This window comes from Varanus komodoensis, unplaced genomic scaffold (assembly GCF_004798865.1).
Source record: "Varanus komodoensis strain SLA01 unplaced genomic scaffold, ASM479886v1 scaffold18_3, whole genome shotgun sequence".
Classification (NCBI taxonomy): domain Eukaryota; kingdom Metazoa; phylum Chordata; class Lepidosauria; order Squamata; family Varanidae; genus Varanus; species Varanus komodoensis.
The window spans coordinates 2,375,534-2,398,304 of record NW_025335549.1 but is presented as its reverse complement, the minus strand read 5'-3'; the positions used below and the strand labels follow the sequence as shown (position 1 = coordinate 2,398,304).

Below are 22,771 nucleotides of genomic sequence, written 5' to 3'. Positions count from 1 at the left end.
GCACATCAGGGATTAGACCTGACTAGAACACTTAGCACTCCGTCAGTGAAAATGTATAAGAATAACTAAAGGTAGAGGAGTCCTTGCAGATTTTATTATGCTTCGCCAATGGCGAACAGGGGTGGTGCTCATCTCCGCTTCTGAGGCCGTGAGCCAGCACTGTCTGAAGATGATCCCACAGTCATGGGCCAGCGTGATGACACTAAGTGCTCTAACCTTCCTGCCGAGGTGGTACCTATTTATCTGCTCACATGGCATGCTTCCGAACTGCCAGGCTGGCTAGGAGCAAACGGTGGGAGATCACTCTGTCTGGTGGAGGCTGGGCTTGAACTGCCAGAGTGCCAGCCATTTCTGGCCAACAGTCCCATCATTGTTAAGCTGTTGCACTACCACTTCCCCCTTCGAAGAATAACTAGGATGTTCAAAAGTCAAACTTGACTCTCTGCTGGGTGCCAGGGTTTTTTTAAAAAGTATTAATCCTCACCATTTTTTAAAAAAATCAACTGTTAAGTGAAAATTTATTCACCGTTGGTATATCAGAGTTTCCCATTTTATTTTAAATCTCTGATTCAACATTTGAAGCCTCGGTGTCAACTATTTCCACTTTCCAGCTCTGCTTTGCAAACTGAGTTATACAAACTGGGTTTTGTCTTGCCGGAGGGCCATGGGGGCAAAGCTGCAGAATGCACAGTTCAGTGACTGTCAGCATCTGAACATGAGGACCTAGCACTGAGGCTCTGGCGTGTGGCTACTTCCTTCCAGACCTTCCCCCTCGTGCCCCATTTCTATACGGAACAGAGTCGCGTAAGCAGCCCAGTTGCGGAGGGCCTGCTTGGATTTGTGAGCAGAACAGAAGAGAGTCATTTCTCATGGGTGCTTCCTTGAGATCCCTGACCGAGGAACAGCACTCGCAGGTTCAGAATCCCCCCCCACCCCCATTCCTTACCTGGAAACTGATTCATCTGCTGGCCCACGAACGGCCCTCTTTGCTCTGTGGCCACTCCCATCATGCTGTGCCTCTGCTTCTCCTAGGAGGCAAAGAGAACCAGTCCCATCAAGCAGCCCCACTCAGACGTTCTCACGGGGCAGGGCTGGGCATGGGTGACGAGCACTGGGGAGCCCAAGAAGAGCCCCCCTCTCTATTATCCCTGCTGACACTCCAGTTCAGAAAGCACGGGGGGGGGGGGGGGGCAGGACACATTTTCCAAAGGTCAGGTTGCCGATCACTGCAATACATTCTGCAAAATTATATATTCAAAAAACAGATATTTTTCTTCTGCAAGATGAATGGCAACAACCAGAGGACTTTCTCGGTGGTTGCCCCTAAACTGTGGACTGGTCTGCAGGGCAGGATGCACCTGAAAGCCCAGATTACGACTTTCAAGGGGAGTTAAAGGTGTACCTCCTTTGCTCAGGGTTAGTCCCAGTCTATTAGTTCCCAGACTACCCTACTAGTTCCCAGTTTTATTTAATATGTTCATTTCTAGTCAAAATTTTAACTGCTGTCGGTTTTAATGTTTTGTAAACCACCCGCAGCCTATGGGAATGGAGCAGTATATAAGAATCAAAGCAAGTATGTGAAATTAATTAAATATAGTGAATGGTATGGCCCAAATCGTAAACTTGAAAAGCCAGAATTTTTTAAAGGTGGCATGAAATAAGCAAATAAATAGGGAAGTGGGCTTCACTAGAACCACTTAATCTGCATCAGGCTTTTCTGGTCAAAAAAACCACACCATGCACTGAGTTTTCTGCATGGGGTATTCCCAGGGGGATCCACAAGATGACGGCTGCTTGCCTTCCTTGGGACCATGTCAATCAAGTGCATCACCTTGTTCCAGTCAGCATCGGGGAGAGAGTTTTGCAGTTCCAGGCCCTTACGAACTTCCAACTCCTCAAACCGTAGCAGATTCTGTACTTCCAATAGCCCTGTGTGTTCCCAGCAATCTGGGGTGCAAAATCCTGTTCCTCTCTCTGGACCCCCAACCGGTCTTTTCCCTTTGGCCTCTTCCTTCTCTCTGCTCTATACCAGTATGGTCAATAAAACATTTTATCCACACTAGGACTGGCTACAAGGGAAGGAGACCAAGTGGAAGAAAGGGGTCACTTCCAAGAAGTGGTGCCTGTTGCAAGAGTTTTAATCAAGCACCACAACTGTTGAACTAAACCAGGGATACCAGCCTAGTGATCGAAGGTCCATCAAGGACCTAAAATCACAGCCTACAAGCTGTTCCCTGCAGAAGCAAAGAGACCAACCTGCAGCTGCTGCTGTTGTCGCCTCATTATCTGCTGCTTTAAGAGATGGTTCCTCATGGTATATCCATTGACCATGGCTGGGGCTGGGGCAGGCACCGAACCTGCATTCGGGACAGCTCCCGGCTCCTGAAGTCTAGGAACAATCCCAGGCGTCTGATCCTGTCAAAGGAAAAAGATCTCTTTCAGTTCTGCTTGGAAGACCGCCACAGTGACTTCTTGACCTGCCACTCACAGATTTTTTAAAATGGGACCAGGAACGGCACAGGGACTTAGTACATCACACCAAGCCAGATGTGGTTTGCAGCCAGCCAGGTTTTAAAGCACAAACTGCAGTTGGGATCCCAAACGTCTGTGCTTCAGAGCGGCTTCTCTGCTTTTGTTTTCCTTTGCACAGTACTCCTGGCTCAACAGAGCTCAACAGCCGTAAGTACAGTTTGTCAATTCAGGTATCACACCAATGGCAAGCAGAGTTAAGCTCCTTTAATCATGGTTTGGCATCGTGTGTTCAAGCTGAGCAAGGGAGCGCCTTTCGAGGAGGCGGCAGAGATGCTGTTTTAAGAAAAGAGAGCCGGCTGTTTGGATAATCACATTAAAGGACTTCCTATGCTGAATGCTTGTTGACAGTCATTCACCTGACCAGCTCACTCTCGGGCTTTCCCTAGGCGTATATTTAATTGGGCAAGGTAGAAAAATTACAATCAGCTCATAAGTTTTCTGGTCATTTGCAAAGCTGAAATAACCTTGAAACGATCAAAACCTTGAAACGATCAAAAGCCCTTTAGGCGTAAAAGGAGAAACCAATTTACCCCATGCTCTCATGTTTATCTAACCCAGGTTGTCATGGATTTGGGAGGGAAGGAATCTGAAACCCCAAATAGACACGGTAGTCATCAGAGCACTTTGTGCCGTGTTCGGACCTTTTGCACACACAGAATGGCATGAGGTGGCACCCCTACGATTAGCCAAATTACAGCAAGGGCAGCAAAGGTGCGACCCCTGGTGAACATGCTCCTTGGTGGGAGGAGGAGACATCGCGATGGTATGAACGGCTTGTGCAGCTCTGCTTCTGATTCCTTCTACAGGCAGCAACAGCTGTTCACAATTATACCAGGTACGGGGCTTTCACTGGGAATTAACCACGGCTGGCTCCCCCCGGTGGTGCGGCTGGGCCTCCCTTGGGGTTCCCAAGCTGGCAAAGGGACTGCTGCCACACCACCACCCTGCCTTTCCATGGGGAATGCAGAAAAGTCCGAGCCCATTCCTGTTCAAGCGAAAACCCCTGAAGTTTCCTGGTCTGAGGACACTACCCACCCCCGCAAATCTTGGTGCTGGGCTGGGGGAATGCTCTGGAAAGTAAGAAAAATGACAGTCTATAAAAGAGCCCAACAAGGGAGGAAATTATATTGTCTGTTTCTTCGCCACCATCTGTCTCATAATCTACTTTAACCTCCAGAGCTATTTTACGTTATTGATGACACGTTGTTATTACTGGCAAAGAGGACTATGCGCATTATATAGTTAGCATACTCAAAACTGGGCCACATTTCCTTTGTTTGCAAAATGGAAGCCTGCATCCTTTGTTTCAGCACTGGTGTTATCGGGAGATAAGCCACCAAGAAAAGGATAGGTGCCTTTTGACATCTGACAATTAGGATCATGCTAAAATGAAGAAAACAGGAAGCCAGCAAGGAAACTTTGGACAATGTTTATGAGGAGCGCGGTGAAAGGGAAGGGGGGTGAGAGTGGCCTGCACCAGGCAACGGAGCAAGCGTTGGTGCATCACTCCGGGGACTTCTTGCGGGCGGGTCTCTTGCTTTGTAGACGCTCTTACCAAAGGAGGCATTGAAATCACTCATTTTATGTCACGCGCTGGTCTATTGTGCACACCCACAAGTACCGAAATGCAGATACCGGAGAACTTACTAGAAGACGTAAGCCTGCACTTTGTTCTGTACCTCGGGAGCACATGTGCACACAGAACAAACGTGGACCATGTCATTCGCACGCATCTCACTCACGGAACGATTGGTCACTGCCATTCTGGCTTCCCGCGGCTCCTTTTCCTCCGCTAACCCACCACGATCAAGGGCATTTCCAGCAGCAAGCGTGGGCCTTTGCTGGGCCTCCAAGAGTGGCAAGGGGCCCTCTTTCCCCCACTTGCCTCACTCCTTCGCAGCTGCTGGGGCACCGGCGAAAGAACAGCAAGTGGCTGGAACAAGACTGCTTGCCCAGCATCCCTAGTTAGCACATCAGCTGTGCATCTGCAGCTCAGCTTTGAATAAATTTAGGTCGCCTGCAGGGGAAAAGATTTGAAAAAGCAAGGATTCAATTTGTGCGCCCTGCACTTGAAAGGCATTCAAAGTGCTCGTGCCAATTTCCTCCCAACTTGTCTGGTGAGGATGCGCTGAAGCAAACAGGTTTATCGCAGGGACTTTTTGCTGGGGGCAAGTGCATTAATGAAACCCATTACGAAGGCCTGTTTTCTCCAGCAGATCACCCGCAATGGTTCAATCTTGACTCCGTTTTGTTTGGAACTAAATGCTGATTCTCTCCCCCACCCTGTATTAGTTGGGGAAATTAAATGTACACCTCAGCACGAATTACAGCAATAAAATTGCTTTAATTATATGAAGGTGTTCAGCATGTGCCCCAGTGCAATAAACTCACATTCATTTGTTCACAAGGATGTGGGAAGAGTTTCAAAGTGAAGTTTTATACTGAAGATGCAATTAGCTACACACACTTTGCGTGCTATGAGAGAAAAGCTGCAACGGAAACCAAAGAAGAGGACTCAGCGACAGTACAATTGGGATAAACAATCAGGACGCTAAAAGTTCCCAGTTTTCACCACTAGTGGGAAGTGCAGCATTCGCTTCCAAGGAGAAAAAAACGGTATGCACAGTTAACTACTAAGAATAGCTCTTGCACATGACTTAGATGACATTGCTATCCGCACCAGAGGTTAAGGAACGTGAGCACCTACATAAGAGAGTGTGTGTGTGTGTGTGTGTGTTGTCCTTCCCTTTTCATTGCACCCAGGGAGACTCCTCTGCCTTCTCCCGTGAAGACTGAGTCAGACACAGTGAGGCACTGCAGATGCGGGCAGGAAGGCCACTGCCCAATTAAAGCATCTTTAGCTGATGACCGGCCTTTTAGCAGACTTCGTGGGTAACCGAGTGAAGTTAAAAATGATCCCCCCAAACCACCACACATATTTACATCCACCCCGTGTGCTCTTCCCTATTCCCCAATGCACGAAAACCCTGGGACCAAGAGAGCCTTGGGCAAGCAAGCCCCTCGACTCTCACCCCAGGGACCTGAACCACGCCACCAACTGAAACGTACAGCCCTAAAACCCCACCAAGGAAAGGTTCCCTCGGCGTGAACGTGTACACCCAGGTACCCTCAGACACACCAGAGGGTGCCATGTGTTGGTCCTCTGAGCGGCTGCTGGAGCTCGGGGCATTTTTCCTCAACTCCCCGGCATTTGAAGGCTCCATGGTTAGGCAGGCCATGGCACGTTTCTTGCAACGGCTCGGGAGATTGGCCCCTGCACCACCAAGTCCACTCAGAACTCCTCTTTGGGATCCGTCTTTAAGTCTCCTCAGCTGTGACCGTCTCATTCCAGAGCTCCTGGACATCCTTGAAGCCCCCAAACCTCCTGCTGTCCTGCAACTATCCATGGAGAGCAGAACAAGGCAGGCAGGTTGCAGCTGCCGATTTAACACCTAAAATATGCTCAGTGGTTGCGTGAGAGATGCAGAGGCTGACTGATCTTCTGTCGGGACTAGCCTCGGTCCGAATTTTACGGCACAGTGATAGCTGGCTTCCTTGCAACCTCCTAGGTGGGCGAGTCCAAATTATACTTGCAGTGCCACAACTCTAGGCAAGAATTTTTCAACTCTGCAGCATCTGATACTTAAAGGAGGGCATTTAAGCCCCTCACTGGGCCAGGGGCACAGAAGACAAACACCCAGCAAGACAAATACCTGGCTTTGCTGTTCAGAGGAAGGGCGACATTTGACCTGACATGTATGAAAAGTTCCACTTTAGTGACTCAGCTCTGCCAACATGCCCAGAGAAACAAACTTGCAATTACATTACTGTAAAGCAGTAAACATCGAGTGCATCCAGAGGAACAAACACGGTGTTCGGGGAAGCATTATGAAACGGGGGCAGTGCAACTCTCCCTCTGATGAGCGGAGAGTGAGCCAGGCCAGGTTTAAGCAGGAAACTACCCGGCATCCATTTCAGAATCACCCCAAAATGCTTCTCTGGTTTTTACTGGCTGTGCACCAGGAAGAGTTTTCAGGAGATGCTAAGGCAGTGAAGGGGCACATCCTGCCCTGTATCATCTGGGGAGCAGCAGGCAAAGGATGGAGCCTTCCCGGCCCCTCTCCCTCCACCCTTCTCCCAGGGCTGGTGGTCTTCACCTTGCCTTCGCTCTGTTTGCTAGAGATCTTTGCTTTGGTTTTCCTTCCCTCTCAGTTCAGAGATGTTTTAAAGATCAAATTGAGCCTTTTTGTTCCAAAATCTCTTGAAGCTTCCTTTGGTTTGTTTTTTCTTCTTTTTAAACACTGGCATTGATAAGACCATGTAAGCTCAGCAGGGACCCTGCTTCTCCCACCCATTTACTTGATATATAACCATGTGAAACACCGGCAGACTCAGGTTTCCAGGCTTATCTCTGAGGCTGCCAGTCAAGTCAAGGCTTTGTTTGAAGTCTGTAAGTGATCTGACGGGGCAGCCCAGACCGCTTTGTTTGGAGGGAGGCGGCTGCTTTCAAGTTCTTCTTTCTTCCCTCCTTACAAGCGGTGTTCCAAAGTGCCTCACACAAAGCCAACCTGGCTTCTTTGATGGAAGCAGACAGCAGCAGCACCACACCTGGTTGGCATCTGTATCCTTGAGGAGGGAAGAGCTCCATCACCGTGGAGCTGCCCGCCTATTGTCACCCACCCCAATGGGAGAGACGACGTGCAAAGCTACCTTCGGGGCCATGCCAACATTCCTGAACAGACTGGGTCGCTAGATTAGATCATGCCACACAGAGGCATCAAGGCCATACCATGCCACAAGCATCTACTGCAATACCCGTTTTCCAAACTAACCGTCCTAATCAGCATGGAACCTATGATCGGCCTTCTGGACCACGTAGAGCCTTCCCACGGGTTTCATAGAGTTTTTCTCCTGCGTTCAGTTCAGTGCATGCCCGATGGGCACCCAAATGGCTCATCTGTCACTCTTCAACATGGTTTTAACTCATTCATTTAGTTTTGGCCTTACAGGTGCTTATGACCTGTGTTCTGGATGCGATCACACACCCGGGGTGTTTCTTCCATAAATCAGAGCAGTTCAGCTGAAGCTCCCAGGAAACTGCTCCAAACCGAATCAAAGCTTTGGTCCATTCATCTCTCCACAGACCAACAGTGGCTTTCCGGAGTCTGAAGGAGGCGTTTCCACTGCCCAACCATCTGGAGAGGCTGGGATCCCCTGCTTGCACAAGAGGAGTCAAGCCTCTTTTAGCCTGAGCACCAAAATCAAATGTGGCAAGTCCACAGGAGTTCACACTGCTGCAAGATCTGTTCAGTTCCAACAAAAGAATTGCACACCAAAGTTTCAGGAATAGAAGGAAAAGAGGGAAGGGATCAGCTCACAACCTTTTCTTTAGGAGCCTCTCAAGAAGTGTTGCTCCAAAGCAGAAAGGCTGGACTTGATCAGGGTATCTTACAGGCCAGACCACTTGAAGGTCCACAGCTCCCATCACCCTCAGCACTGGCTATGCTGGATAGAGCTGAGAAGAGCTGTAGGCTAAAACATAGAGAGGATCACAAGTTGCCCGCCCTAGGACTAGATGTCCCTCAGTCTGATGCAAGATTTCTTTACAAGAGGGATATAGCCAGGTTGGAATCAGTGCAGCGAAGGGCCACAAGGATGGTGGCTGGATTGCAGGGGATGGGGTATGAGGCGAGACTGAGGGAACTGGGTCTCTTCAGCCTGGAGAAGAGGCGACTGCAAGGGGATCTGTTGGCGACATTCAGGTATGTGAGGGAATGTCACGTGGAGGTGGGTAGAAACCTGTTTTCCCCTCCAATGGAGGGCAGGATGCATTCCAACGGAGCCAAGCTCAGGGAACCAAGGTTCAATGTGGATGCCAGGAAGCACTTCCTGACAGTTAGGACCCCGAGGGTGTGGAATGGGCTTCCACGAGAGGTGGCTGAAGCCCCATCAGTGAGGGTGCTCAAGGACAGGCTGGATAGGCACATGGTAGGCATGTCATGAGCAAAGCCAGCTGCAGCCTGGGGTCAGACTAGATGGCTCAGGAGGCCCCTTCTGACTCACTCCGTCGGTATGTGCCTGGGTGCTACATTCCGGTGCTTGGTGGGGCTGAATACAAAGGAGACAATGCCAGTGAGTGTTAGGGTAAAGCTCTCCAATAACAGCAATTAAATGCATTTCAACCTTTCCCCATGGGAAAAATATGCAAAAGTCAGGAAAGCCCCAAGCTGACTGGGGTCAGGAGACAGGGACTGTGGCCATTCCCAGCCCCCTGCAGGCCTGGCTTTCAGCACCTCCTGCCATGGAGCTGCACTCCTTCTCTAGCTCTATTTCCACAAAGAACAAAAGATGCTCCTATTCAGCTTGGTTTACTGATCAAGGCTCTTCTCTGCTCTCCCCACAATCCCTGACACCACACTTACTCCTGCTGAGGGCAGCTTGCCTATAAATCCAGCAATATCTAAGTGCTTCATTCGTCTTGCACAGTTTTTTTGGCCACTAGTCCTTCTGGCTGTCTCTACAAGGTTGCGCTAACCCCAATGACAAACTGCCCCACCTATAAAGCAGGGTTTGACTCGCGTAATCAGTTTGCCATGTCAAGGAAGGTGTGCGCTAACCGAGGGGCTGATGAGGTTCAAAGGAGGCAGGTAATTGCACATGCAGCAGAAACTGCCTTCGAAGAAAAGTGACAGCTGGATGCAGCATTTATATATGAAATGCGGGAGGTGGTGGAAAATCTGATAAAGTCATTGCAAAAGGCTCTGAACCAGCTGCATGCGATCGTCAGCGAAAACAGTGCCTCCACCCTCTTGATTTGCCCCTGTTCTATCATGTTTCCACGGCAAGTGGCAAAGAGTAGGCAAAGAGAGTTGTGGAACAAGCAGGCTATTGCAGAGGAAGAATGGAAACCCTAAACCAGTACTGTAAAAGGTCAGAGAGTTGCAGATAAGGCTCAGGGAAGGTGCAAGTATCATGTCGGAGATGAGTAAGCCGGCTGCTGGACTAGGAATCTGATGCACGGGAAGACACAAGGGAGGCCTACTGCACACCGAGGCCGTCAACTGAGAATTTCCTACGCTCTAAAGAGCTATGCTGGGTCCCTTGGTGCAAAATGCAGCCAAGTAAACGACGGATGTGGCCCCCGGACTAAATCACATGGCACTGATAATTCAGAGAATGCATTTGGAGTGGGAGGGACCAACTACAGCGGTCGATGCACAGAAATCTGGCAGCTGCACCACAGTTGTGTTTGTCAGTGAGCATTTTTTTAAGAGTCCGTGATCAATTGGTTTGTTCATCTACAAGCTTTTCAAAGCACCCCACCCCCACCCCAGGGGGAGCATCTAGGGCAAATGTGCAATGTGGTTTCTCTGTTGGAATATTTATACTCCAATTTTCTGCCAAGATTGGCTGCCAAGGCAACTTACAATAGAACTATAAAAATAAAAGTGGTGAGGGTTGAACTAAAGGCTTCTGGACTTTAGCACTGCGGCTCCGTGCTGGAGTGGCATGCGGAAAACAGAAACATAGCACGCTGCAGATCTTGACTTTGCTGGTGCTAAGTAAGTTTTGCCTCCAGAGTTTGATCTCATTGGTCCTGAAACAAACTACACAAGAAAACTGAGACATCTGAGAAAGTGGCTTGATTCTTGGACCATCTTGGAACCGTGTCCCTGATTGGTAATTCTACTTAGCCCCAGCCCAAGTCTTGGAGCTCTACCTCATGTGTCAGACCTTCTGCCGTCTCAGATGCCAGAGGCTCTTTGATCCTACCCAAGCATAATGAAAGGGATCCATGGGACATGCAGCACAAGAGTGTTCTGGCCTCCGGAAACCTGGTTCCAGGCTCTCTTCTCCAGAAGGAACAAACAGAAGGGTCTGCAGACAGACTCCTGCCCTGGCTGATGATGACATCACACCACCTGAATCACAAAATGCTCAGCATGTGAAGCATTGACTGTGTGAGGCTAAATACCTTCTAGTTTCCCCCTGTGAACCCTGAGATGTGCCCAAAGGTACCAAATGCAAAGTAGTGGCTTAGGAGGGTGCATTAACGATGCAGGGTTCAGAAAGAAGAAAATGTGTGTGTGTGTGTGATACACATCTGGCAGTTTGGTGGTGCACTAGATGCAAGTGATGAAGGAAGACTCTTTTGCTAGAGAAGCACAAGCCACACACTTGCTAACTTAAAATGCCACAGGACTCTGCTTCTTTCCACCATGCAACGAATTTTGCAAGCTCGTTGCTTTTTTAAGTTAGTGTCGGCAGATTCCCCCAAAGGGTGACTGAAGCCATTGAGGTCTCCAGCAATATTCTGGTCCTCAAGCAATGAGTCCCACATCCATTAGTATCTTCCAAGTGGACTTGCAGGTCAATCAAAAGCTCACCCCAGGAAACAATCACCAGGTCGTCACCATAAATGCGAACAAGGTGCCTTTTCCACCCTGAGCAATACTCTGCATTTACGCAGTGCTTGTTCCAGGACCCCACAGTGTCCTCAGTTCATTCTCTCAGCAATCCGGCAAACAATCCTGCAAGGCAGTCGCAATTAGCACTATTCCGCAGATTTGGGGATCTGGGACTTTCCGAAGGCCACCTGCTAGGTTAAGGGCAGAAGGACGATCTGAACCTGGGACTCAGCCTCTTGCTTGCTTGCACTTTCATTCTGCCCAATAGCAGAGGCCCTCTGGGCGTTTATGCAGACCCCCCAGGTATAAGCCACACACCCTCGGAAGGAAGAAAGAATAATTGCCGGTTGCCATGCTTAAGGATGCTAACCTGAATACAATACAGAAGGAGATATACTGGAAGGTGAAATGCTCTTGCTAAGCCACAGCACCGCTGCTTAAAAGGAGGTGGCGGGAGGGACAGACATGCAAGAAAGAGACGCCGCCTCCATTGAGACAGTATTTACAAAACTGTGGCCTGCTCATTTTTTTTCCTTGTGTCATTTCATTATTACAGAGTTGAGATCACTAGCCATCTGCAGCTTCATTTCATCAAACTCTGATTTGTCCTTGGAGCAATGTCATCCGGGACGTTAAAGGAGAGGGAGAAAGCGAGGCTGCTGCTTTTCAGCACGGACAGTGCTTTATGCCTTACTGTAAATACGCCTCCCCCAGCTGCCGCTCCTGCCACACCATAAACGCTCTTTATGTAATTGTACCAATCCAAATTCTTTGATATTAAAAAAGAAGGTCCCAGTGCACAAATACATGAACAAGAAGCTCATTATTTAACCGCTGCATGATAACACACTCTATAAAGCAATTAACAGTGTTTATTTGTAGATAACTGAAGCATTTCAAAGCCAACCCGGGGAAATTGCATATAACTTCTAAGGTATTAGCTATGAGTTTAAAAAGACGCATGAAAGGTGCGCTCCGAGCACTTCCATGTTCCATCCAGGTAGGACGGCGCAATGGCGCAAATGCCACACTGCAAAGACCAGCTGCTACATGTTATTTTACAGTGGCGGTGGAGGCAGCGCAAAGGAAGCACTGCTACAACATGGGTACCTTTGCCCCAAATCAATGGGCCATTAAGGAGCTTTCTCCTGGTACGTCGTGTCAACTGGCATCCACATTTGGCTGGTGGACCCAGCGATAAAGGGACATTCCCAAGGGTATGGGGCACAAATTGTTACAGAAGTTCCTTCCATCCCCCCCCCCCCCCCCCCCCCCCCCCCCCCCCCCCCCCACGGTGCAAAACCCTTGAAAGCCCATCTTAACCAGAGAAAATTGCCAGGCAGTCAAAAAATAAGCCCGCGTGTCCACCAGGAACGGTAGTAACAGCTCTCATGTGCCAATGTCAACTCTCTGGAAAATGACAGCCTGTCTCAGAAAGGCTCACATGCTCCTCGATGTACCTTATTTAAACTATGACACACTGCTGCGCCCACAGGCAGCATCCCAAATGTACAAGCCTCGGTCACAGCTGGTTGTGGTGTTGTCCGGACCCCAGGACCACGGCTTATGTGAGGGTTAAGCAGCCCTCAGAGACCCCCATGGCCTGCTTACAGGCAGGCAAAGGTCATGCAACCCACGGCCCCCAGATCTGGGATTCACGAGACGCTGCAGCTTGACTATCCACAGCAGCTGCTCACACATGCCCCCTTAGGCTTGTAAGTACTCTTTCTCCTAGAGGAATATTCAGGGGCTGGGCTCCATGCAACGTAGCCCTGGGAATGAATGGAAGAGGCATTGTCCTTGGTGCACATTTCAGTGCCAGGGTGACATGGACTCTTCGGCTTGGGAAGTGAGGACCCTGATGCAGAGATGGAGGAAGAGGAGCAGCTTTAGCACGAGGCTGCCGCTTCCAGGTGTTCAGGGAGACCCTGAGAACAGCTTGCACCTGAAATGCCAGAGGGAGCATGGGACAAGTGCCCCACAATCCTGGAGCCCATGATGAGGCATTTGGAGATGAGGGCTGGCCAACTGGAGGGGCTGCATAGGGTCAGGAAGCTTGTCCAGTTCCAGACGGATGCTTCCCAAGAGAGGGATCCAGAGTTACTCGAAAGAAAGGTTCCTGAAAGTACTCTCTAGTTTGGGGTCAACAAACCACTCTGTGCACACTCAGAGACTCTTTCTTGGTGTGCTGGAGGTACAAAGGGGATTAAGGAGCCTTTGCCAAAGAATGGAGTGTTGTTCTGAAAGCAAAGAGGAGGAAACGGAGCTCTTGATGCTCAGACACAACGATGCTCCGATCTTCCTCCATCACCTGCCAAGCAAGCAACCCTAGATGAGGGTAGGTGGTGGAAAAAGATCTAGAAAGAGTAGGAGCCATTTGTGCAGGATTGCTTAAGAAGGCCAAAGTATCATTTGGCGTAGAACTGACATCTCCCAAACCAGAGCCTTGTCTGCAGCCGCAAGACCATTCTTTCTCAACACCAGCTAGCAAAATGAATCATGACACGAACGGATGAACAATCCTGCCTTGCAGATAACAACCCTGTGAAAGAAATCAGCTGCAGCTCCACTAATCGGCCTGAGATGCCAAGGCTCACCTTCCCCACACCAGCCTTGTCTAACTTATAAACAGGGCCCCGTCTTCCCATGGGGTTGCCCAAACATTGGGAGAGCCAGTGTGGCGCAGTGGTTAAGAGCACGGGACTGGGACTCAGGTGATCTGGGTTCTAGTCCCCACTTGGCCATGGAGCCAACTGGGTGACTCTGGGCCAGTCACAGACTCTCAGCCCAACCTACCTCACAGGGTTGTTGTTGTGGGGATAAGATGCAGAAGGAGAGATGATGTAAGCTGCCTTGAGCCCTTTGTAGGAAAAAGGCAGGATATAAATCGCAATATAAATATAAAATAAAACTAGGAGGGGAAAGCTCCTGAGAGCAAGAGAGATGAATTTATTAATTATAAGCTTTCCTAGCTGTGCAGACTTACTTTAGAACGAGGGTGAGGTTATCTAGGCCTTCACATTTATATCACACATCCTCATCATCATGATGAGCCTCTCCTAGGCATGCATTTTAATATCCAATCCAAAAAGGAGCTGGAATGCAGCCAACGCACCAGCCGCAATTCCGCCCCGTGGTCAAGTCCTAACAACTCCACTTGTCGCCAAACATTAAATACTAGACCAAAGTTTCCCAGACTCTGTTAAGCAGGAGACTGAATAAAAGTTAGTGAGAGGGACAGTGTAAAAAGGGAGAACCATCCCACAAGTGTTTCTGCTGGAGTCACAGGGCTTGATATGTCCCCTCTGCAGATGTGCCCTGGGGCTCACAGCATGCTTTCACCGAACACATGCATTTCTCAGCACATGGGAGCAATGCGCACTCATGCATCCTGGCTGGATGGTTGGAGGTCCCTTCCTATGTTGCCTGACTCCTCCTCCTTGGTCCACACATAGAGGCTGGATGGCTCTCCTTGGACTTTCCAGAGGTCTCTGCAGTAGTTGCATACCAGGAGTGTGGAAACCATGATCCTGGTTCACACAGCATGGTAAGCCATGGTGGTACAGAGAAACCATACAGCAAACTGAGGTTTCTTATCATGGTTTCCAAGACCAAACTTACCATGGTGACTGAGTTCAGGCAACAGGACAGACCAACAATGGTAAAAACCACCATGGCTTGGTGTGTTGTCTGAACCCTGCCTAAGTCTCGTAATTCACTCCTCCCATTGCCCTTCCAACAAGCGCTTTACTTTTAAATAGCTGCTTTACTAAATGACAAACAGAAAATCAACAAATGTCATTTGTTCATCACTGCAGTTTCATGCCTAGAAACCTGAGGCAGGGATGGAGTGGGGGGACACTTGCCAAAACCAAAACAAACTGAAGATTTTATGTTACTGGAGAATCTCCTTATTGATTCACCCTACAAAGTCTGAATAAAGCACTCATCATTTCATGAAAACCTCTCCTGAAAGAGATATAGATTCCTCTGACAAAAATTCCTCTGACCTTTTCCTTAAGTCAAGATTCCATAAGAGGTATGCATATGTTCTAGAGTGTTTCAGTAAACAGGTTTTAGCTTACCCTTCAGAGGATCATCTCACTTGGCTGAATGGTAATCGCAGAAAACCAGTGCTACAGGATTCTGCCTGATTTACAGGAAAGTAAACCCTGTAAATTGAGGTGTTTGGTGCCTCATGCATGGCACATATGCTGATGGATAAGATGCCCATGTAACATTTTATATATTGATGTGTTTGTTATATATTTATCTACCAACACTATAGCAATTTGTAAATATTCCTTGAGTTTTTAATACTTTGTTACTTTCACTGCATTTTTAAATATGTTGCTGTCAATTATACTGAACTGTTGCTCATTAGTTAGGCTGTGAGCTTCTCCGGGCACAACTGGGAAACAGCTGAAGGGCACACAGAGCAGTGTGAACAGGTCAAGAAAACAAATGTAATCAGAGATACGGATGGTGTGAAAGTCTAGTTAGCAACTCTGACCAATAAAGCGGAATTCTCACCTAAACAATAGCGACTGCCGGAAAAATGGCATTTTTAGGCAGAGGGATTGTGGGACTTTTACTGGCCTGCTTGAAATTGAGCAAGTCAACTGAGAGCTTCCCTTTGTCTGCGCACAGGATGAATCAAGCTTCGGGGATGCTTGCTCGGTGACACTCCTCAAAGCTGAAGCAGCCTGGAGATGGTCCAGGCAGCCTAAAGTTATCGCTGACCCCAGGGCTCCCGATCCGCTTTGCAAGGAGCCGATGTCTTCTCTCACTTTATGAATTATTTAATGGGTTAAAACCTGGTCAGGGCTTTCTTTATGCAAGGCATGGTGATGCAGTGGGCAAAGAGGACAGAGGTTTGCATTAAACAAGGTTAAAGTCATCTCCAGCAACTGCACTGTCTGTCGGCAGCTTTATTGACTTAAATCATACTGGGCACTGCAGCCAACAGATCATTAAATTCATTCCATCCTTTTGATGGTTACCAACTACAAGAAAAGGGCAGGCAAACATTAAACACATTGAGAAAGGGACACAGACCAAAGGGACTATACGGAGGAACCTCAAAGGCAGAGAGCAAGGGACAGGGTGTGCACACGTGCACGCACGCACACATGCGCGTGCGCGTGCACACAATAAATCACTGTAGAGTTCTGGCCTGCCACTGAAGGACAAACACTCCCAATCATGGGGTATTAAAAAAAAAACAAAAAACAAAAAACCAGGAGCCTGTTTATTCCATAAAGAGATATTGGTGTTGGAGCTAATCCAAATCTCAAAACATAAGCAAACAATTTCCAAGGAATTGCATGCAGGAGCAGTCTCCATGGTCTCTTTTGTACACGGATTTGTTGGAGAGATGTATCCCAGTAGACTAAATAAATTATTGGTCGTCAAGCATCTTGCTGCTGGCTCTTTGGAAAACAGAGCTGCACGCTCCTCGATTAACTCAGAAGCTGCTTTCAAGACACTGGGAGCAAGAATACTCAAGGTCGGGATTCCAGTTGCACAAGCGTGATGGGAAAATATGCAGCTGGGGCTTATTTCCCCAGCTGGGATCATGCCAAATGGGTCCTGATCTTGGAGAAACCCTCTGCATTTCCACAACAGCCTCCCGGTGGCTTGGTGACCTCGCCAGGGTTGTATGACATGGCCAGCTGTACTGATGAAGGTGCTGATGCGATGACCACACCAAGGACACACCTCACCACCATCATGCGAACCGGAACCAAGTGTGTCCCTGCCCTTGTAAGGCCCTGACAGGACCCCAGTCTTCCTGGTCGAATGCCCACACATAATGCTCATTCCGGAATATTGCTGGAATCCAACCACAGAATAATTCCAGGTTCACCTTGCCCAGGAAGCAATCACCTAATAGGTCCCAAGATGACAGAGAAATGGTTGTGCAAAGCCATCCTCATTTATATCCCAAAGTCCTACCTAATTTTAGAAGCTAAGCAGAGTCCGGCCTGGCTAGTGTTTGGATGGGAGACTTGAGTCCTGCTATGAGTAGGAAGTTGGAGCTAATGGCCTTCGAGGCCCCTTCCAACTGTACGATTCTGTATTGTTCCCACCCTCTTGTTGCTTGGTCCTTGGCTGACTCAGGGTCTGTGGGGCAAATATTCAGATCTTGCAAATACCTTGCACGAGCAGGCAAGTGCCATGGCCAAACACGCTGCTCATGATTTCATCACATTCAGAATGGGCGACTACAAGACACTCTGCCTTGGAAAAGCAGCCGGAAGCGCCAGTGGGAATGATGCGCAGGCTCCGTGCGGCAGGCTTTTCAGGGCACACGGTGACCGTGTGTTCTCTCCACTGAAACTGGGCTTTGCTTCACACCACTGAGATTTAGAAATCTCAGTAGCATACGAAAGCTTCCCAGTACCTGGCGGGTTGGCCTACAGTCCCCATAATTCTCAGCAATAACCAGCCTGGCTGGGCATTATGGGAGCTGCAGTCCAACACATCTGGAAAACATGAGGATGTGTTGAAAGGTCTAGAACCAGGATATTGTAAAGGTCCTAAGATGAGTTTTCAGTTTCGGCAGGCTGTTTCACCAGAGAACTTGGGTTGGGCAGGCTGTTTTGTGCTTTTATGCTCTTTCGCACTCTATCGTTCTTATCCCCCTGCTCCGGGGGACCCTCGGCCAGTGAGAATGGGAGAGAAGAACCTTGCAACCCACCTGGAGTTCAGGCCAGAGGAAGCAAGATGAAGTATAAATGTGCCATAATCAAGGATGATAATTTTAGACTCATCTTAAGTTATGGTAAGCCATCTCTGGGTATGTCAGGTTGGGGCACTGGCAATCAAACTGAAAGGCAGGATATCAGTAGCATCAAGCAATTAATGCCACAATAATCTGAACAGAGTCCAGGTGGTGCAGAAGGCCAGAGGATGACAGAGGCCCTTTGGTGCAATGCATCTACACAGACAGAACAAGCCGGCGCTCGGGTGGTGCCAATACCCTCTTGAAACCAGGGAGAGGCAGGGGGGGCAGACTCAGATATCCCTCCCGTGGACTCCAAACAGAGCTCCCAAGGAGGTCAGGACAAGAATGGGAGAAGCGGGCGCCTCTTTGAGGGTTGGAGGGCCCAGCAGCAACCCAAACCTGCTGCTCCCGGAGGCTGGCTCTTGGCACAGCTGCTCCATCTCGGTGGGTGTGCTCTGGGTCACAGCCCATCCTTCTGAGCCCCGATTATGCTTCTGCAGCTGAGAGGAACTCAAGATCCAATGTCAGTCGGTGGCCTATTTATAATTCCTCCTCCCTTGCAATAAAAATAGTTCTGGATGCAACAGGCAGATGTATGCTTGGGAAGAGGCGTCCTTGCACTGTACGAAGGTGTGCTCTGAGGAGTAGTGCAGCACATGCCCTGGGATGCGGCAGGTTCTCGGGCAAGTGCTGGGCCACCCACCCCTCACTGCCCATTGTAGTCCCAAAGCTACAGGACACAGTCTGTGGCTGAAGCACAGCAAAAGGAGACAGCCGAGAAATCACGCATTAGCTCCTCCAAGGAAGTGCAAGATGTAGCCAAGCTTCTCGCATAAAATTGGGGTAGAGCCCGAGTTTGCATTCAGTTGTGGGAGCAGGAGCCACAAAGAAGCAAGGCGACCCCCGGGCAGCACTGCGCATGGACCCGGAGCAGTCGGGCCTGTGGCCAGCAAAATCCCACCGCCCTTTGCCTTCCTCCTCCTGCCAAAAGGGGTGATAACAACTTGCCTGACCCATTTGCAAGATAAGGAATCTTCCACAGCAGAACCCCATCACCCCAAGAAAAATGGCGACGGGGATCGAGCATCACGCCCTGCTCTCTTGCTTCCCCTTCACCAACAGTGCCCACCACAGCCTCAGAAAATATGCTCTGGCGTGCCCCCACCCCATGCCCGAGCACCTGTTACAACAAAAGCTCTCATCTTTGTAACAGCCTTCCTGCTGCCGCCTGGCTGGTGCCAAATTTGCCATCTTTTCAGCACCAGGTTAAGGCAGCACTCTTTGCAGAGGCCTTTAAAGACTCAGGGCCTGACATGATTAGGCAGGTGACTTTCTTTTATTCTCAGCTGGGTCTTTTAATGTTTTTATGCTATCTTAAGCTAATGTTTAATTTTTGCTGACGTTGTTATTTATTGTATTTTATTGTTTTACTTGTTGTAAACCACCCAGCTATGTGTGGTATAGAAATAAATATACCTTGCTGGACACTGGAATTTTAGCATGTTTGGGCCTTTTACTTCTAGTTTGCAACATCACAGGCATAGGATGGAACTGCAGAGGCTGCTTGGCTGTGGCACCAAACTTTTAAATAGTTGGGTACTTTATCATAATTAGAGGGATCTCCTTCAGCCAGCACACACCATTATCTTAGGACAAATCAGAACCTTTCACCCTTCCCCAGTTACAAGAATCATTTTACAGAGTTCTGGACACACTGGGTACAAAGCATGTTGCAGGAGAGGCAGCTAACAAGAGTGTGTGAGAGAACCCATGCCCATGGCAAGCTTTATGCTTCACGGTCCAGGTGATACAGTACTGCAGATACGCGTATAAGAACTTAAATGAAGTACAGGTGGAACTGAAACTGAAACTTGCATGGCGTATGCCGTTATTGCTGTCAGATGTTGTCACACACATGGAACCTGGAAAGACTGTGAACCAGCTTTAACATGCCCTTCCTCCTGGAAGATCCATTGGAAGATATATGGCAAAGAGATCACATCTGTCCAAGCATGAATTTGCACTCCAGAAAGAGACATTTCTCTGGCACAGAAGCTATATGGTACGCTGCGCTGAGTATCAGACCAGTGTGGTGCAGTGGTTAAGAGCATGGGACTGGGACTCAGACGATCTGGGTTCTAGTCCCCACTCAGCCATGGAGCCAACTGGGGGACTTTGGGCCAGTTGTAGACTCTCAGCCCAACCTACCTCACAGGGCTGTTGTGGGGATAAGATGAAGAGTTGGAGGAGGTGTAAGCTGCTTTCAGTTCTTTAAAAACGAAAAGGGCAGGATATAAACCTAATAAACCCTCACATACCTGTTCTGCAATCAACTTAAAATATCCCTGTCACAGCTCTGCTCTGTGAAGTAGGCTTCCCAAACCTACCAGTTATCAAGAAGATCGGTGAAGTGAGGGTAGGGATGGGCAGATCAGGTTGGAATTGGTTTCTCTTACGTTTGCTGGACTTCTTTCCCATGCTCACATGTGGCCCGGAAGCAACTGAACTGAGTTCAAGCCCACAAACGCTTGAACAGTAGCAGAGTTTTTGTACAAAGCATCCCAAGTATGTAATTCTCTGAGCAAGATACACAAAATATGTAATTCTTTGTGCACAGTGCACAAAACCTGCAAGTCACACCCATGCAAACAGAACTCTGCTTGAACTCATTTTGCCCCACTGGACACACATGAACAGCCGTGGCAGGGGGCAAAATCAGGCAAGAGGAAAGGCAAGCTGGAGTCCAGGGAGCCGAGCTGAGGAGGATCCCCACCTCCAGACTGGATCCCTACCTGGGTAAGGGCTGTGGCACAGTGGGCACCTAAAGAGAGCGGCCTGCGAGCCACTGTGCTTTTGGATAACCACGTCCTAAGAGCTCAACAAGGATTTGCACAGGTGGGGTGAGGCCACTCAGGAGATGGGAGTCGAATCCTCGAAACAGAGATCCCAAGAGTACAATCTCAAAGCAGCCTGCCGAAACTGAGCAGCGTGAAGGGGAGCCGGGGTGTGCCAGCGGCAAGATACAGGCAGGGCTTAGTTTATTGCTCAGTTATATGGAAACAAAGAAAACTGTCCCCACTCCAGTGCAGCACTGGGGCAGTATCCAACTTTTCTGGGGGGAAGCATAATTCAAGCACAAGCAGCTCCATCCTTGGGCAAGAGATTTATATGATCTGAGAGAAGCCTGAATATCCTTGGGCTTTCCCCACCCACTCCTCATGCGGAGACCTCTTCAGCAGTGCCAAAGCTGAAATCACTAAAGCATAAATCGCTTTAGAAACTATGAAGACAAACTCCAAATTGGTCACTCGGACAATTCTCTTTCTGGTACAATTCCCACCTCCATTACGCAAGAGGTCCCCCCATTTTGAAGAATCTTGGTCAGCCATTTGCTGGGGGAGGGAAGAAGTGCTGCTACACAGGGCAAAAAGGAGAGGCACCCACAAAACTTGCCACTGGCGCACGACAGCAGCTGGGAAGGAACAAGGTTAGCCTGACTTTGCCGCCAGAGAGGCACAGATTGAGAGAGGGAATCTGAATCTGCCATGCAGAACGGCAGCACCAAGATGGACATCAGCCGTACGAAGTCCCTTTCTTACAGGTGGCTTTCGGTGATGCGTGTCTCTGCTGAAAACTAGAGGGAAGCCTTGCGCAAGGTAGACGCAGCAGTGAATATAAACAAACAAACAAAAATCCTTAGTAGCCACAATGTTCTAGCACCCCTTCCTACGTGAGCAGAAAAAACTCCTGTCTCTCAAGCTCTGGAAGATTTCTCCTTTCCGAAAACGCCAAGTGATGCTTCAGAAAAGGGGTATGTCCAGAATAGGCGCTCCCGCTGAATTTTAGTTCTGCTAGAGCTCTGCAGCCAAAGACTGGACAGGTTATTTCAAACCAATATGGGATTTCTCCTCTCCCCTCTTCCAACCCTGCTTTCCTAGAGCCATCAATTAGCCTTGCTTCTCTCTGTGAACACAGGAAATGTGGTATACGAAGGGCCAAACCCTTCTCAGCCGGTATCATCTATCTGAGCCAACCAGAAGCAGCTATCCAGGTTGTCAGACTAGCTCTGTGCAGGGGAATACCTGCCAACCAGGATGTTGTGGCTTCTGCAGGGCAGGAGTGGCAAAAGGCCATTGAAACAGGGCTTGTGGCTAGCCAGAGAAAACTGATCAACAAGAGCAGAGTCTGGGAACTCTCAAGGACAGTACTGGTTGGTGTCTTCCGGATCTGCCAACCAAAAGTGCCAAAATGGTCCAGCACTCTCCCTGCACAAGGAGGCCAGCTTGGCCCTGGCAGCCCGTGGAATTTTCTGTTGCTTGGGGGAAATGAGGAGAGCAAAACAGGCAGGTGGGTGCAAGAACACCACACACCACAGAATACAACCCTCAAGGAGGATGGGGAAACATCCCGCAGCTGCTTGGGGCAAGCGTGAAGGGTACAGGCTGCGTGAATTTTCTGCTTTTTTTAAACTAACACAAGAAAAATCTGCTTACAAGTGTCTGTTTCCAGGTTTTTGCACGAGGAATGTGAGCTGGAGAAAATTCCGGGCATGCACTGAGGGGTGGCCGGTCATTGCTGTGTGGGCATTAGGGGACAACCTGGTGCTGCACACGGTTTTCTCCTGCGGGTTTGCATGCTGCGGGACAAGGCTTGGGAAGGGAAGGTGACGCTTTGCTTGCCTAAAAACGCAGAATCCCTAAAAGTAGCGCAGGCACATGCCTTCTGGGCTGCTTCACTTGGAGAGTTTGGCTTGGCCTCCTTCGCTGCTGTCGCCTCGTGTGGAAAATTAGGCCCAGACCTGGCAGGCTTCCTCTGGTTGGGTGGAAAGAGCGTACACATATGGGGGGGGGGGGGGGGGGGGCAGAGCGAACAGCTGCGAGTGCCATGGAGCCCAGCTCTGCTTGCCTGTCCAAAGCAGCTGATCTAATTCCGCCTGGTGCCTCTCTTCCTTTAGCCGCCCGGTGCCTGACTGGGCTTTCAGGAAAAGGCAGTCTGCCGGCCTAACAAACAGAGAAGTCCGTTCCCAGTAATGCTTTTCAAGGGGCAACAGTCAGTCTCTCTCTCTCTCTCTCTCTCTCTCTCTCTCTCTCTCTCTCTCTCG

At 49.2% G+C, this 22,771-nt stretch overlaps 1 protein-coding gene across 1 annotated transcript in view; it reads right to left on the bottom strand.

The window, feature by feature from the left end:
* MAMLD1 (mastermind like domain containing 1) overlaps window positions 1-22,771 on the bottom strand; it is a 102,931-nt gene that overhangs the window by 3,436 nt on the left and 76,724 nt on the right. The window contains exons 3-4 of the mRNA XM_044427152.1: window positions 2,257-2,415; window positions 947-1,028 (exon numbers count right to left, since the gene is read on the bottom strand). Coding sequence (XP_044283087.1) covers window positions 947-1,028; window positions 2,257-2,415 — 241 coding nt within the window. The remainder of the gene's footprint in view (window positions 1-946; window positions 1,029-2,256; window positions 2,416-22,771) is intronic.